This window comes from Oreochromis aureus, linkage group 8 (genome assembly GCF_013358895.1).
Source record: "Oreochromis aureus strain Israel breed Guangdong linkage group 8, ZZ_aureus, whole genome shotgun sequence".
Lineage (NCBI taxonomy): Eukaryota > Metazoa > Chordata > Actinopteri > Cichliformes > Cichlidae > Oreochromis > Oreochromis aureus.
This window is the reverse complement of record NC_052949.1, coordinates 3829786-3845079: the sequence shown is the minus strand read 5'-3', so window position 1 is coordinate 3845079 and position 15294 is coordinate 3829786. Positions and strand designations below refer to the sequence as shown.

Below are 15294 nucleotides of genomic sequence, written 5' to 3'. Positions count from 1 at the left end.
TAATAGTCTAATGACAAAGTTAGCACATTTTATTGTAAGTGGCTGCGGTCAGAAAGGTTAGCAACACTGTGCCCAAAGACACAGTCGTCTCCACACGTTCACACTTGTGTCATGTCGAAAGTCATATGTGAATGAGACGTGCACGGACTGGTTAAGGTTTCTTAAACAGTCCAACTATCACAGAAAAGTGGCCGCAGTGCTCATTCAGCCACAAAATGACCCACTCTCACTCCCACAGAGTCAAACACAGCTGCCGATCTGCAGCTCCCGCTGCAGCACTATTAGATGCAGAGGAAAATCTGCTCAGCGTGATATTCTGACACACGGGCTAACCGTTCTTCATGTTGTGAATGGACAGATTTAACTCAAACCACAACCTCTTCTGAAAGTTGACCCGTGAGTTTTGGCCCCAAAACCAAACTGAGCTGTGAGTGAAAGCAAAAGTAGACAAGCAAGTGAAAATGAAAGTAAACAGTGGCTGAAACAGGAAAAGAAGAGCGGTCTGAGTTCACCGTCTTGTGATTTATCACCGCCATATCACATGGCCCGTAATACGCCCTTTTAAACATGTTTCAAACCTGACAATGATGTTTACAAATAAACCTAAAAAAAACACCTTTTATTGATGATTCTTATCATGCTGCCAAATTTTACATATAGTGACTGATATTGTGGCACCTTATGTAATGTATGTGCTTAGTTTAATGCTCAGTTGCTCAGAATACACTGCTGCTGCTTATGGCCCACATTTGTGGGCAAAATTCAAGCCCAATCTTAAAATACAAACTTCAGATTCTAAATTCAAACATGCTCCTTTAGGCCCTCAGAGACAACAACAGACTGAACAATTAAGAAAGTGAGTGAAGCTGTAGTTTTTCTGTGTGTATCACTCGGCAGAGCTCATTCAAATGTATTGCAAAAAACTGTTATTAATACATTTATGAGGACTCAAAGCATGAAGGCTGCTTGTCAAAGGGTAATCAAACCACAGCTTTTGCAGCCAGGCAGCCATGTTGGATCTGCTTGCATACTTCCCTGTGAATGGATGGAAAAGCATGCGATGCTTCGAGCAGCTGATGCGCGCTCAAAACTAACATTTGAGGAAACCACAGAGTCTGCTGCCCTTTGATGTGTTATTTAAAGGAAAACTCAAGGTGTGGCTCTTCAAAAAGCTGACGAGCACTATCAGAGGAATTACTCGAATTTCTCACATTGCTATCCTGAGATAAAACAAACACAAGTGGCTGTGAGCAGATCTGTAATTTAAAAAAATAATAAATAAAAAAGCTTAAGTCAGATCAAACACACAAACACACACACACACACACTCCTGTGTGCACACATTTTTTCCTAAGAGGGTGTGACGCCGCTGTGCTATGCGGCCCTCCACCGGTGGCCTCTTGCTGCCGGCCTCCTGGTCTCCACTTTCCAAAGATGCTTTGTTACACCAAAATGTCGCTGTGAGCCCCTCCTACATGCATTTACACAGACAACAATAGGAACTGGAAACCAGCACTGTGCTAACAACTCACGCTGAAGACCAGAAAACACTCATAGAGACGACACCTGCACAGAGTCTGCACAACGCACTTAAGCAACAGCCTTGTAGAGACATACTTAAGTATGTTTTCAATGTGCGTTAACAAGTCTGGTGGGTCTCTGGCAGCCAAGGCGGCTTCAGGAAATACTTCATTCCTGGCAGGAATTTTAGGTATTAGTCAAATAATTCTTGGTTAAAAGCTTCAAATGAGTTCCACTCCTGAAAAAGTGGAAAGTTTCAGTAGCTTTTAGCACACCAGGAGGCAATTATGTTTTATTAAAGTGGTTTATCACATTAGCAACTAAACAAATCCCCCTTTTTCCCCCAAATACTTGCATAGATAATGGAATGTTGCACAATCCCCATAAACAATTATTATCAATGGTGCTGTGAAGTGAACTGCAGTGTAGTATAAAGCAGTGAGACCAGTGTAGATACTGTACACCTGAGTATCAGCAAAATAACAACAAAGTTGAACTGTACCTGTATACTAACCGTACAGCCAAAACTACCGTTCCCTTAGCAGCCACTCCAAATGTTAGCTTCACGTCTCTGCTTTGTTATAGTCTATGAACTGTTTGATATTACACTGAGATAAGTATCAGAGTTTTGGGAAGCTAGTCAACTACCATTCCCCCATATATGATTTTGTTTGTGATATGTTAGCAAGTAAGATATAAATAGTGAGCTAACTGCAACTTAGCTAAGCTGTAGAAAACAGCTAATGGGTAGTTCATAACGATTAAGCAAGTGGATAATGGCTAAGCAAGTTAACAGATAAGCCCTGGAATAAATTAGGGGATTCTTTCCCTTCACAAAAGTATTTTACTTAATGGGATAGCGTGCACATTAGCTTTAGATCAGATAGAAGAAAGACAGCTTAGGAGGGTATTTGACCCAAAAACCAAACAATCCTTTTAGGAATCAAATAGCAGCCTAAATCGTCATTCAGTCAAACAGGCTTCATTAGATAAAACACCTTTATTCTGGTTTATGTTAGCTAAACTTGTCTGCAACATCCGTTGATGCTTATCACAGCAGCTACCTGGCTAATCTTAGCCTTTCTCCTTGGCAGCAAAACACTGCCTGAAATAGTGAGGACTGCATTTACTGGATATATTGTAAAACATGCCTTAGTTTATTCACCTGATAAGGCTGTAGTATTTCTAACAGAGACCACATGGTTATTATGGATATGGTTATACTTTAAAGTTTCACTACATCTCAGAGAGTAAAGGGCGAGTGTTTCCAGACGCATTGGCATCTTCTACACAAATGTTAGGCAACCAAACGAATCACACTGAGATTTGTGGTGATTTCACCTGGCAACAGCCAGAAACCTCCAGGAACCAGTCACCAGCTGGTCAGGAAATACACTTTTTTTCGTAAACAACTACCTTTTTCCAGGAGGTCACAAAGGTCTCTAGGCCTGTATGACTGAGGTCTTAATAAACTGTGCTCAGAAAGGAGGAAGAGATAAAAATACAACAGAGGAAAATCCAAAATTCATTCCTGTTATAATGTAACAAATACATTAATTAATAAAGCATATTCACAAATTCAGTCCTTTTATAGAAGCTCAGATTTACCATCTTTTGCTCTCCGCTCACAGCACCATAAAAATAAACATGTAACTTCTCTTTGACTTGCTTTAACACATCAGTCCATTGATAAAGATCCAAAGATCCCTCCATGTCTAGATTTTACCTGAATATACAATGTTTACAGCAGTATATTGTAAATAAACTACAAAAAAAATACAGCATTAAAGCATGAATGAATCAAACCATCCACTTGACAACTGCCACAGTTTTTTCTCCATTTTAACATCAGCCGCCATACTAAAACAGCATTCAAAGAGAGTGCTGCCTGGACGAGGCCAAAAGATATTTAAGGAGATAAAGTGATATTTATATGATGGAGAGATTTCAGACGCCAAAGCATGACTGCTAATTTGCCACAAATGCTTCTCGCTAGCTGACTGGAATGACTACAAAAACTCCACTTCCTGCTGTTACAGTAACTTCACACTGAGTGCAACACAAACAATGAAAGCTGACAGGACATGGACCATTTCATTTCAATAGTTTAACGCTGTTTTTAATTATTATTACTTGCAAAAGATTTGTGAATGCAAATTTAAAACTGACAGGAATAAAAGATACGATCATATACAACACTAGTGTTTCCCTTTAGGAGAAATGGGTGGATTCTATCACTATTCAAAAAAGATGCAACGTGATGAACAATCAGTTTAAGCACTAAACACGATCAAAGAAACCGCAGCAGAACAGAAGTAATGAGTTCACATTTAACTTTTGTGAAAAAGGCCAAGAGCACTTTTTAACGTAATATTCTCTATAGGTGAGAATAAGAACTGGGAATAACAACAACTCATCCGTGCTTCTCAGCCTGATGTAACTTGAATCGGATTTAAAAGGTAACCTGGTAACAAACAAATAAAAACACAACCGTGTAGCAGAAGTAACGACAAGTTCCACATTAAGAGAAAGGAAAGATTAGCACTGTTGTATGCATTAAGCAGACCTGGAAGTTTGTCAGATGATTGACCTCAGTGTCAGGACAAAGGCCTCACTGTGTGATCACACTGAAGCGACAGCATCCTTTTTCCTCCAAAAGAGAAAAATGCTTCTGCCTTACAGCAGCAAGGAGATCATGAGACAAGAGGCAACATGTTCCTCAAAGCCAGGAGACAGCGTTATTCTCCACACCTTTGCAGGAATATTAACATGCATGGCATATTCCAGCAAAATCAGTGGCAACATGCAGTAGGGCCAACATGAACAATAGATGCAAATTTGCATCTAAAGCAGCGCTTTAGATGCATTTTGAGGGCTGCACAGCTCAAAATCTGCTGCAACTCTGATGAGAAATGACAAGAAGAGAGGAGCAAACAGAGGTGTAGGAAAGAAGCCGAGAGGAGGTGGTGGAGAGTTGGAGGGGCAGAGCATTATGTAATCTCTGTGGCTGGAAGGAAAATGCACAAGCTTGGCTTTGTAACAAAATACAAGACCACATCCTTAAATTATGCTTCAAGTAAGGATGTTATAGTGCCAAAAATTTGCAATCAGCAATTTTACAATTTTTGCTACGCTCTTTAAGTAAAAGGACAAATGAGGGAAATGAATTTAAACAATAGACCTGCTCATTGGCAGGTCTACCAGAAGAGATTCAGACGCTTTTCCTCACACTGCAACTTTTTATACCCCATCGTTTAAGGGCCACGTCTTGATATCTTGGTTATGTAACGTAACCCCAGGTTCTATGAGTACAGGCTCCCTAACAGCTTACAAATGGTAACACAAAAAAGAAATGCTAACACAAAGAAAACCCTACGTTACATGGTACACAATACTTTCATGCAGCGTTGTTAGCATTTCCCAAATTACCTGCATCATGACAGCTAAAGTCTCTGCTAGCCAATGCTAGCTAAGTTTAGGCTGCACTACAAAGTAGCCCACAGCAGGTCAGTGTTCACTGGCTTCAGATCAGATTTTAAAGTTTACACATACTCCACAGAGCTTTGGCATTCATACAGACAGCTAACGATGATGCTAACATTACACACATTAACTGTGCTACCTCCTAAAACTAAAGATTTTTTTACACTGGATATTGCAATAAAAAATAAAGAGCTTATTTGGCTCACATCTGAAGGCGAGCCATGCAAGCAGCATTTCCTATAAAACAACTCACTTTGCAGTGGACTTTGGGCTTTCTGACTATGCAGACCTTTTACACACACTAGAAAACTTTAGCACTCACGCAAGTAAAAACTTTATACATACAGTCCATTTTATTCCAGGTTAAAGAACAAATTGCTGCAAAGCGAGAGCTACCACTCAGGTTATAGCCAGACAGACAATGTAAAGCTAAACCAAAAATCCATGTTAAGGGAAAGTTAAAGGCTTAAAAGCCAGCGTGCAAACTGTAATACAGAATTTGGATCGAAAGGAGGAAACAACTCAAACTTATCAGATCTGAACGCCTCAAAGAGAAAGAGTGTGAACACAGTCTTTCCATTCAGCTACTTTCTTCCTGCTTTGATGCAGAGAGTCCTGGTAATTCATTGACTATGGTGCCGACTTGTGCAAACTACTATATTTCAGTTTGATAGGTAGTGGAGTGGAATTATAACATAGCATAGCATGATAAACTAAAGTGCTTATAACTCAAGACTGCCCGTCAGTAAAGTACTTGCATAAAAAGGCATTTCAAAGCATACAAGGAAGTATAGTGAGCAAGCTAAAACTATTCTTTCTTCACATTATGTTACATAACTCACATGCACAACTCCTTCTTTTATTCTTGCTGAGCTTAATATCAAACTTGAACACTGTGGTAGTGGCGGTGTGGGTTAATTAAAAACAGCAGTACATATCATTCCCGGTGATTTACAGCACATGAGCTCAAGTATGCAGTGAAATGCCAGAGGGAGGCCGCAGGAGATGAGCGCCTGCACGGAGACACTCCTTGTTCCCACTGAAACCGGCGAGAACAAGGAAGGTGAGTAATTAGATATAACACGCGCAATTATCTCCTTCTCAAGAAGTGACGGTGACAAGAGAAGAGCCGAGGGAGACAATGCTTCCAGTTTCTGCCCCACCCAGCATGAGCATGCAACCAGCCTTGCATGTCATGCATGACAGTTTGAGAGCATGAAAAAAGGAAATAATGCAGAGAGGAATGTTTGCAGGAAAGACAGTGCTGCAGAAACAGAGGCAGAGTGCATGCAGAAAGCCTCAATGTGTGAGGGCCTGAGGGCTAATGAGCCCGGATGACGGGGGGAACGCATGGTGCCAGCTGCTAACCCACACATGCACTCCGGCTGGAATTCCAACAATCCCAAGAGTTCCTCAATGGAATTCCACAGAGCCAGAGGAAGAGAGATCAATCACAGAGGGAGGGAGGCAGCAAACAACAAATACTGACACAAGGACAGTAAAAGACAGCAACACAGAGGGGAGGGTGGCTGGTAGCTGGTTTGAAAATAACTCCAGCCAGAGCCCCTCGGCTGTTTGTCCCCCCTCCGACCGCTCTGGCAGTTTGTGAGATACTCTACACTTCCAAAGATTGCAGCTCCTTTAGGTTACAGCTGTTGGAACCTCCTTTGGGAATCATGTCGTCACTGGCTCCTGCTACACTTCCTTTGCACTCAGCCTGAATGATTCGCAGAAAGCGGGGTGTCGACTTCAGGTCACTTCAGAGCACAAATGCTGTTTCAACAGGCTGAAACCAGGTCAGATACCTGAGAACACGACCGCAAGGCCTCCCAAGCACCTAAAGGCTTAAATACGTGGGGATATCAAAGATCTTGCTGGCTTAAACGCTTCGTTTTGTGTCTACTTGGCTGGCTAACTGATTGGTTTGCCAATAGAGTTGTCCCATGGGGTCAAACTAGCATCACAAGTTTAGATAAAAACCATTTAAAGCTTCTCTTAGACGATTGGAAAGAAAAGCGAGTGGACTTCAAGTCTCTTGAGGACTTTTCACCTCTCATCCAAGAAGCTTCTTTGTCCCTTTAATGGGCCGTTGACCCACTATCGATCATGTGCCCCATCACACAAGCCAAGGTGTGAAAAAGTGTGTGAGTCATTATCAGCCAAGATTTCAGGTGAAACCATTGTGAGACCTTGCTTCACCCCATCATGTGACCTGTTGAGATCAACTGAGGCAAGATGTGAGCGGGCGTTAAGGCGCCTGGGAAGGATCTCAAAACTGGATTGTAGGTGGATTGTATGAGAGGTGAAGCATCTTTAAGAAACTTAAAGAAGTTCAGTTGCGTTTCTTTCCAAGCTCATTGGATTACCATGACCTAGATGACTGGCATCTTCCCGGTGCTATTTTTTAATTTGTTACTCAACAAGTTGGAGAATATTTTCACGTGAACAACTACAGACGACAACGTATATCAAAAACTAGATAAATTACTGACGTAGTTGGGGACCAACATCCTGGACAATCCAGGAGCAAAGCCAACCCATCTCTGAAAAACAAATGTGCATGTAGATAGATATTCAGTAATTAATTACTGGGCTATTTTTCAAACCAGTAATGACAAACATATAAGCAAGCATTCAAAATAGCCACAGAAAAAAAATCACGATTTCTCTAAGTGCTTGCTTTTTTCCACCTTCATATTCAGTCTAGGGACTAAAATATTATGTAAAACCCTGCCCCTCCCTTGAGATACTGTCTAAAAATGTAAATAACATGAAGTTTGAATCCTTTTACTGATCTACAGCCCAGCTTTTTTTTAATCAAGCACTTTTCAGAATTAATAAATCAATCCAAAGCTGAATAATTACTTACAAAAGTTTAGTGACAAAGTCAAAGCAGCTACATTTTTACAGCAATTCCAAAGTGACTCAAGTCTGACAGGCTACATGACAAATACGGCTATTTTAATAATGTACCCACCAGCGGGGAAGTGTGTTGACTGTCTCTTGTACTCATGATGGTCAACAAATAGGCCTTCACCTCCAGAACACTTAAAAAGACTGAGTCACTGATGCAGCATGAACTATAATTTCTGCATCCATACAGTTAATATGGGAGACCGTGTCCTTGCATTAAGCGTCCTTGTAAGATAAACCGAAATTAACATCTGTGACCTGTTTTAGATTACATATGGCTGTTTGTGTTGCTCCTGCAACTGCAACTGCTTTGCAAATTGAGGGAAAATACTAAAATAGGACATGTAATGTATTGAGATAAAGAGAAGCCACATAAAGAGAAGACCATGGGGGGTCAAATCAGTGAAAAAATCTGGGAGTAAATCTGAAGTTATTCATTGCTGTCAGTCAGTTTTTGCCACATTAACTGTGGATTAAAATACTTTTCAGGTTGGCCTTTCTTTGCAGCCGAGACACCTGTAGACACATTTCTGCCATGTGCATCTTTATCACTCCCAAGGTGCCAAGCTGTGACAGAATGAAAACCTGATTAGTCAGTTACATTGATGGTCCTGGAGCCTTCAATAACAATATGAAAATATCAAACTTTGCCCTGTGATATCAAGGAAATGTATTCATCCATTCCAAGCCAAAATTCGATCCAGGGTTGGAGCCAGAGCATGTTGAATGAACAGGCAAACAACTCTGATGGAACTGGTTACATTTAGTTACTCATCAATTCAAAAAAGAAAAGAAAAACAAGGATCAAAGGCAGAGGACATGAGAGTCCATTCATTATGTCTTTACATGCAATCACACACACACGTGCACAAATTAGAGAAAAAGAAAAGTTAAATGTACATTTAAAACAGTACTGTAAAGGGCAGTCCATTATAATTATAAACACACTGAACCACAACAAAATCAAGGCTAAACAACCCATTTTAAACCGCGTCGTTAAAATTGCAGCCATCTGCAGGTAGTACTCTCATTGAGAAATCTAGCTGTTACAGTGCATGGTGGACAAAACATAAGAGACATTAATGAACTCACAATTGGACATTTTGGGGTCAGTAGCTGAAGGTTGAGACTGTCCTCAGTAAAATATGATGATTTGATGATTAAACATGCAAAAAGAACCAAACGGGCAAAGGAGAAACATGTTGTAACTGTGATTACCTAAATGTTCTGTTAAATCCAGCCACCAAAAAAAATGTATTTTCTTTCTGTATGTGCGCAAACATGTAACCAAACATAACCTGGCTGAAATTGTCCTTTTTGTCCATCCACTGCCGAGGTGCTAACTGCAACCGGTGATGGGTTGTTTTATTCAACACAAGTGGAACACACAAGTGCTTAAAAGAATAAATGGGTAAAAGCTGTTGACTGCTGGGTAATGTCAGCATGAAGAGTACCTTCAGACTGAACTCATACAATTTATACAGATTTTAAATTCTAGGCAGAGAAAATAGCTGCCAGTAAAACCACTTTTCTACATTGCCGTCTAAATGAGGAGTGAAATGCTGGAGAATAATTAAATTGTCTTCAGGCACACGTTCGGCATTCAAATCCAGACAGTCACACATCGCCCCACTGAAGGGGCAAAAGGATGATTTCAAATGCATGGTGCTCAGTGTTTTATGGAGCTGGCATGTAAGCAGGAGGACTGATCATCAATCTTCATATATTTTTCAGGCAATTCTAAATTTAGCAGCACAGACAGAAGAGCTGCAGGTTGGAGTCAAAAAGCCCACGGGTAAACATGCAGCAATTACAAGGAGTACATTAACATCTGCATCCATCTGCACTCAGTTTATTTGCCTTCACTATCTTACAGTGCAGGGCTGTGTAATGAGATCCTCGCCCTCATTCTCATCTCGCCTCAGCAAGAAAATCTCAAAGCCTGCTGCCATTGAGACATTTTCTGCACAGCACACACACTCTGGAATATCTCATTATTCTCTACACAACAGGGCTGGAATAAAAAGGAATGATTTGTTGTCTGGATCCAGTGGATCATCTGAACAATGCTCTGAACAACTCTACTGTAACTGCAAGAGGGGAAAAAAGCCACTACAGAACTGGAAGCAGACCAACAATCAGTCCGTCGAAACAGCAAATTTAGTATCCGTGCAGCTGAAAACGCAGCCTCCATTTGCATGACAAACGGGACGTTTGTGCAAGGGGTGCGAGGGCCGGCCGGGGCTGCAGGCGGGACACGAGCTGGGAGGGCCATCACTGTGCACAGTGCACAGCAGTCAGGGTAAAAACCTTGTTGAGCAACATTTAAGTAGAAGCAGCAGCAAGACTTTTAGCCATGTCAGAACAGAAGGAGAGGCGGCTCAAACCTCATCACATTCTCTTCTTCAGTCACACTTCTGTCAACGTTAGTTTTTCCTAAAAAATTTGACTGACCCTCCTGCGCAGCAACATTTAAGAACACGAGTCGTTTCTCTTGGGGAGATGAAACATTTGAATATTTACCTCCCCTGATCATTTGAATCCAGTCTAGAATGCATATGTGAGCAATTTCTGAGCCCCTCCCAGGTAATAATTACAGCTGAAATTACCTCCTGTTTTCCTGCGAAGCTGCCGCTCTCGCTGTAATTTAAATCCCATCCGGCGCCGCGTCCTTACATTTTACAGTAAATCTTTCAGTGTTTAGTGAGAGGGGAGACATTTGCTTTGGTAATGTGGGCTCCAGGTAGGCCTTGCTGTTCTCTTCCAGTCTCATTTTAGGCCTGTATTTGTTATTCATTAAAAGCATAGAGGAACATGCATTGCATATGAGTGTAGTTCACATATTACTAATGAAAACTAAAGAGAAATGGTTACATAGTTACCTTGATGATACACATCAGTATGTACAAATTAATAACACTGACTCCGGTTCACTTTTGGGGTTCCACAAGGTTCAGCACTAGGCCCTTTTAACTCTTCATATTGTACACAGATGGCATGTGTTAAAATTCACTTTATTTTCTGCTGACACTAACATATGTTGCTCTGGTAAAAGGTCTGGAACAGCTGCGGAATAAAGTGGAAAGGGAACTGAAAGTTTTAAAGAAACAGTGTGGCATTACTAAAATGTATCAACCCAACACATGGAATAGGGCTGTGCCATATCAAACCATCCACAATAATACTGGTATAGTATTTTATGATATATAAATGTGTCATATCACGATATCAATGACATAGCGACGCCATGCCTATAACAGCACAGCAAATACACAAGCCCAGACATGTCTGAGAGCGAGAGCAGCATGCCAGCCTGTGATGGGGATTTAGTATCCAAAATGGGACTGTAGGTCAGACCTCCAACTCAAGCTGAACTCTATATGACAGGAAGAACAAGCTGTGGATGGAAACTACTGAACACCTGAAGAGGTTATATGGAAGGTCAAAAAGCAACGGGTTAAAAAACGTGGCCCAAGATACAACATCTCAGGTGGAAAGTATAAAAAATTTCAATTTTATTACTGTGCAGCTTCAGAGTTACTTTAGTAAGCAGTTGCTTTCTACTTTTACTTAAAATGTCCAGAGAAAGCACTACCCAGGCTACTTTGTGCTACTTTTTCTGCATCTGGCACATTGATAGATTCACACTCTGAATTAGGTAGTTTATCATACCGATGTGTCTGCTGTGACGACCCCTTAAAAAAAATAAGGGAGCAGCTGAAAGTTGCTTTATCATCAATGACAGTAGCTGGTTGAAAATTCCCTTTAACTTAGTTTGCACTAATAACTGTTGGTTCCTGTATACTTCAGTTACCTCTATATCGTCATAAATGGCATTACTGCAAATTTTCTTGAAATATCACAACATAAATTATGAGGCTACTGATAGTAAGTAATATTTAGTACCAATAAACAACATTGTGATGAATAATGATGAAATATAGTTCATGAAAATAGACTTTTTGGGTGTGATAACCAAGCATAATTTATGTTGCAAAGCTTACACATTTACTTTATAGATATTTTTCAATAATTTCTTGCATGCGTGCATATGCACTGCTGCAACAAACAGAATATAAACCCATCAGAAAACACTGGATTCTTCTGTTTACATAGCAGGTCAGAAAATTCAATAAGCACCTCTGAACTCTATTCAGTTCTGTATTTGAGCAGTATTTTGTCTCTTTGAGTCAAAATATTTGTTGGTTCCAACATCTCTGGTATGAGAATTTGCTTTTACTAGAAATCAGAGCTGTAACAATTATGAAAACCCAAAGATAACCAGCGTACTATGATGTACGACAAAGTAAATTATAAAAACTCTTTTTTTTTAAAGGTCTAAATAATTGCTATAATTGACTTATTACTGCTCTATATTACCCTAGTGTACAAAGGTGCAATGAACAAAATGTATTCTAGGTAAAAGGCCTTTAGGAGTCCTTTTATTTCATGTTAAAATGTATTTTTTATCATCATTTCCTGATGCATTCATGTCTAAACAGATTTTTACCATAGTAGTTGGTGGAGCTATTTTTAACTCTTTTATACACAGCTTTGTGATTTCATCAGTCTATAAAAGATCGCATTTTGTAATCTGTTCTAATCTGATCACATATGTGACACAGCATGTAAAAAGCCAAGAAGAAAATGAAGAAGAAAGAGCCAACCAATGGCAGAATCAGAAACAGCCGCACTTTCCAACATTTGCAAAATCTGTTTTCTTAACTTCACTTTCTGCAAATATCGCTGAGAGTTTTGTCTGAAAATGTAGCTTAAGGAACAGCTTTTGATGCATAAACTGCAAATACACAGCGCACCTCTGCAGCATGAGGCGAAAATACTCGCTCAGCGCAACCATAGACACACACACACACACACACACACCTGGGGGCGCGACCTGGCCAGCCAGCCAGCAAAATGTGCCCCCGTTAACAATGCTGCCAACTTTTCCGTCTTTAGCCTGTGGCGATAACGCTGTGTGCTCTGTGATCAGCCGAAGGGTTCTTGCAAACCTCAGTGGAGTTTTTAATCACAAGTTTAATCATTTACAAATGTACTACGAGAGCGTATTTATCTATTAGTATTGTTACAAATCCACAGAAAGTCAGAGAAACAACACATCTTTTTAATTTGTTTTGTTTTTTGTTTTAATTTTATTTAAATGATCGGTCTGAGGCTAGTTTTTACCGTTTTGATGTTTACGGTTTCACACTAAAGGAGAAATATTTGTCAGGTCCAAGATGTCAGAAGCTTTGAGCAGATGTTATAATGACTTGTCATCATGCAGACGTCGGTAAATATATTCACCTACTGAGAAAAGCTGCAGAGCGATCACCCAATCATCTCTCAGCTGAAAGGTGACCAAGTGGATGTAATTTTAAATCGAAGACGAGATCTTAACTGGGCCTACATCCACTTTTCGTGCGACTGCACATGTGCAGTTTTCTGCTTCTACCGACGTCAATGGATGACAACAGAAACCGACTTCTGCTCTCAGGAAAGTCCCAAACCAACTCATTCATCTACAAAACATAAATAAAACGTGTTGCATTATTCACCACGCGATAAGCTGGCTGCAACAAGACAGTTCCTCCGTGTGGGTGGGTGGGTGGACACTCGACTGGAGCAGATAAACAGGATCTGACCATCAGGGGGGCTCTTGTTCTCTCCTACCTGTTCACCTCCTGTGCAGCCTCTCAGTGCGTGCATGTGTGCGTGTGTTAGAGAGAGAGAGAATGCTGCATATTGTGCAACAAACCAGCCTCACTTTGCACTTCTTGGAAATCACGTTGAGGGGAGTTTGGGAGAGAAAAAAGGCCCGAGCTGCTCTCACTGCAGCTGTTTGGCTCTTCCACTGCAAGCTCCATTCACTGATGATCTTAAAGAGGCTGCAGGGGGGAGGCTGAACACAGCTCCTCCTCCACCTCCTGCTGCTGCAGGGTGGTAAAGTTGGGTCAAAAGTGTGACAGGCATGCAGAAGGGGAAAAAGCTGCACATCGGTGGACACCCAGGGGTTTGACACATATCCAGTTGCTGGACAGAAGCAGCAGCTGACACACTTTGCAAAGCCCAGAGAGTGCGCCCTGTTCCTGAACCCTCCACCTTAAAGCTCGTGGCTCGTTTTGCCATCAGTTTGTTGCATTTTCTCTCCTCACGACCTGAAATAAATCTGCAGCCTACAAACACACAAACTTGTCCACTGACAGCTGCAGGTTGTCACGTCATGCCACCCCCCACCACCCCCTTCCCTATGCACCAAACCACATATTTGTAGCCCTGCACGCGACATGGCTTTCATGATTTACCCCGAGCAGCGTGCACGCGCCACGCGTCAACTCGTGCAGAGTTTCTAATAAAGACCGTCTATCTCGTGACTATTAAGGCGCCCCGTGCTCTACATCCCTGCCTGTGCGCTGCTAATAGCGCCAGTACGAGTGAGTCCACACAGCATCGTCTTACCAGGAACTGTGCAAAGGGGAAGATCTCAAACAGGAAATGCAACTGACCCTTCTAAGCCGTCTAACTTTAAAATGCACCGGCCGTTCTCGACCTGCAGCGGTGCACGTTGCAGCTCGTGCAGCCGTGATTGCATATCGCTAGTTTTGCACACATCGGTTTCATATTCTTACCTCCCTTCGGCTGAGACATTTCCCCTTTGCTTTGATGAGGGGGAGGGGAAGCACAAAAGACTTTGCCTTCTTTCTCACTCCCTCCCTCCATCGCCCTCGCACTGGAGCTTCAGCGGCTCGCTTTCTGCAACAAAGATGCAAAAACACAAGCCTCGATCTTCATGCACTTGGAGCCTTTTCGCGTCCGAAGCGTGCGCGTCCGTGCGCAGGGCGCCGGGACGGATGCACGGCCGTCGGGAAATCAGGTAATTCTGCAAATGCACTGCAAAGAATTCTCCGCAGCACTTACATGATGGGCCAAGGCTGGCAGCTGAAAGCTCCTAACTTGGATCAGTGTGAGCCCCTGCGAGAGAACGTTCTTCCTGCTTGGGCCGCGGAGGCTTGTGGGAAATGTAGTGAGCGCTGCAGCGTTTTATTTTCGAAACCGCAAAGACGCTGAAGTTTGTAACGTATGCTAAAAAAGGGTGGGTGTGGGTTTCGTCAGTGCACACATCCAGGAAACACTGACCGTTATATTCATTTCTGGTGGGTTTTGTACATTTTCAGCATCGATTTCATGATGCAATAGTTTGTAAAACACATAAAAAAAAATTCTTGTACCAGCTAAGAAATCTACACATTCTGTAATAAATTCAATCTGTATTCGTTCAAAAGTCACTCTCAGCTTCTTTTCTTATTATTCTATATTATCCTTAGAGATATTAGAGAGTGAACCCCTAAGAGAGCTCTTGGCAACAGCAAGGAGGAA

The 15294-nt window shown here is 41.5% G+C and overlaps 1 protein-coding gene across 2 annotated transcripts in view; it reads right to left on the bottom strand.

Moving 5' to 3' along the window:
- map2k6 (mitogen-activated protein kinase kinase 6) overlaps positions 1 to 14956 on the bottom strand; it is a 43274-nt gene extending 28318 nt beyond the window's left edge. The window contains exons 1-2 of one of the 2 annotated variants that reach the window (XM_031750439.2): positions 14836 to 14939; positions 14547 to 14670 (exon numbers count right to left, since the gene is read on the bottom strand). In XM_031750439.2, the coding sequence (XP_031606299.1) occupies positions 14547 to 14637 (91 nt within the window). In that variant the 5' untranslated portion in view covers positions 14638 to 14670; positions 14836 to 14939. Of the gene's footprint in view, positions 1 to 14546 lie in introns of both variants that reach the window. The other variant, XM_031750438.2, reaches the window with a different exon arrangement.
- Positions 14957 to 15294: the final 338 nt, after the last annotated feature.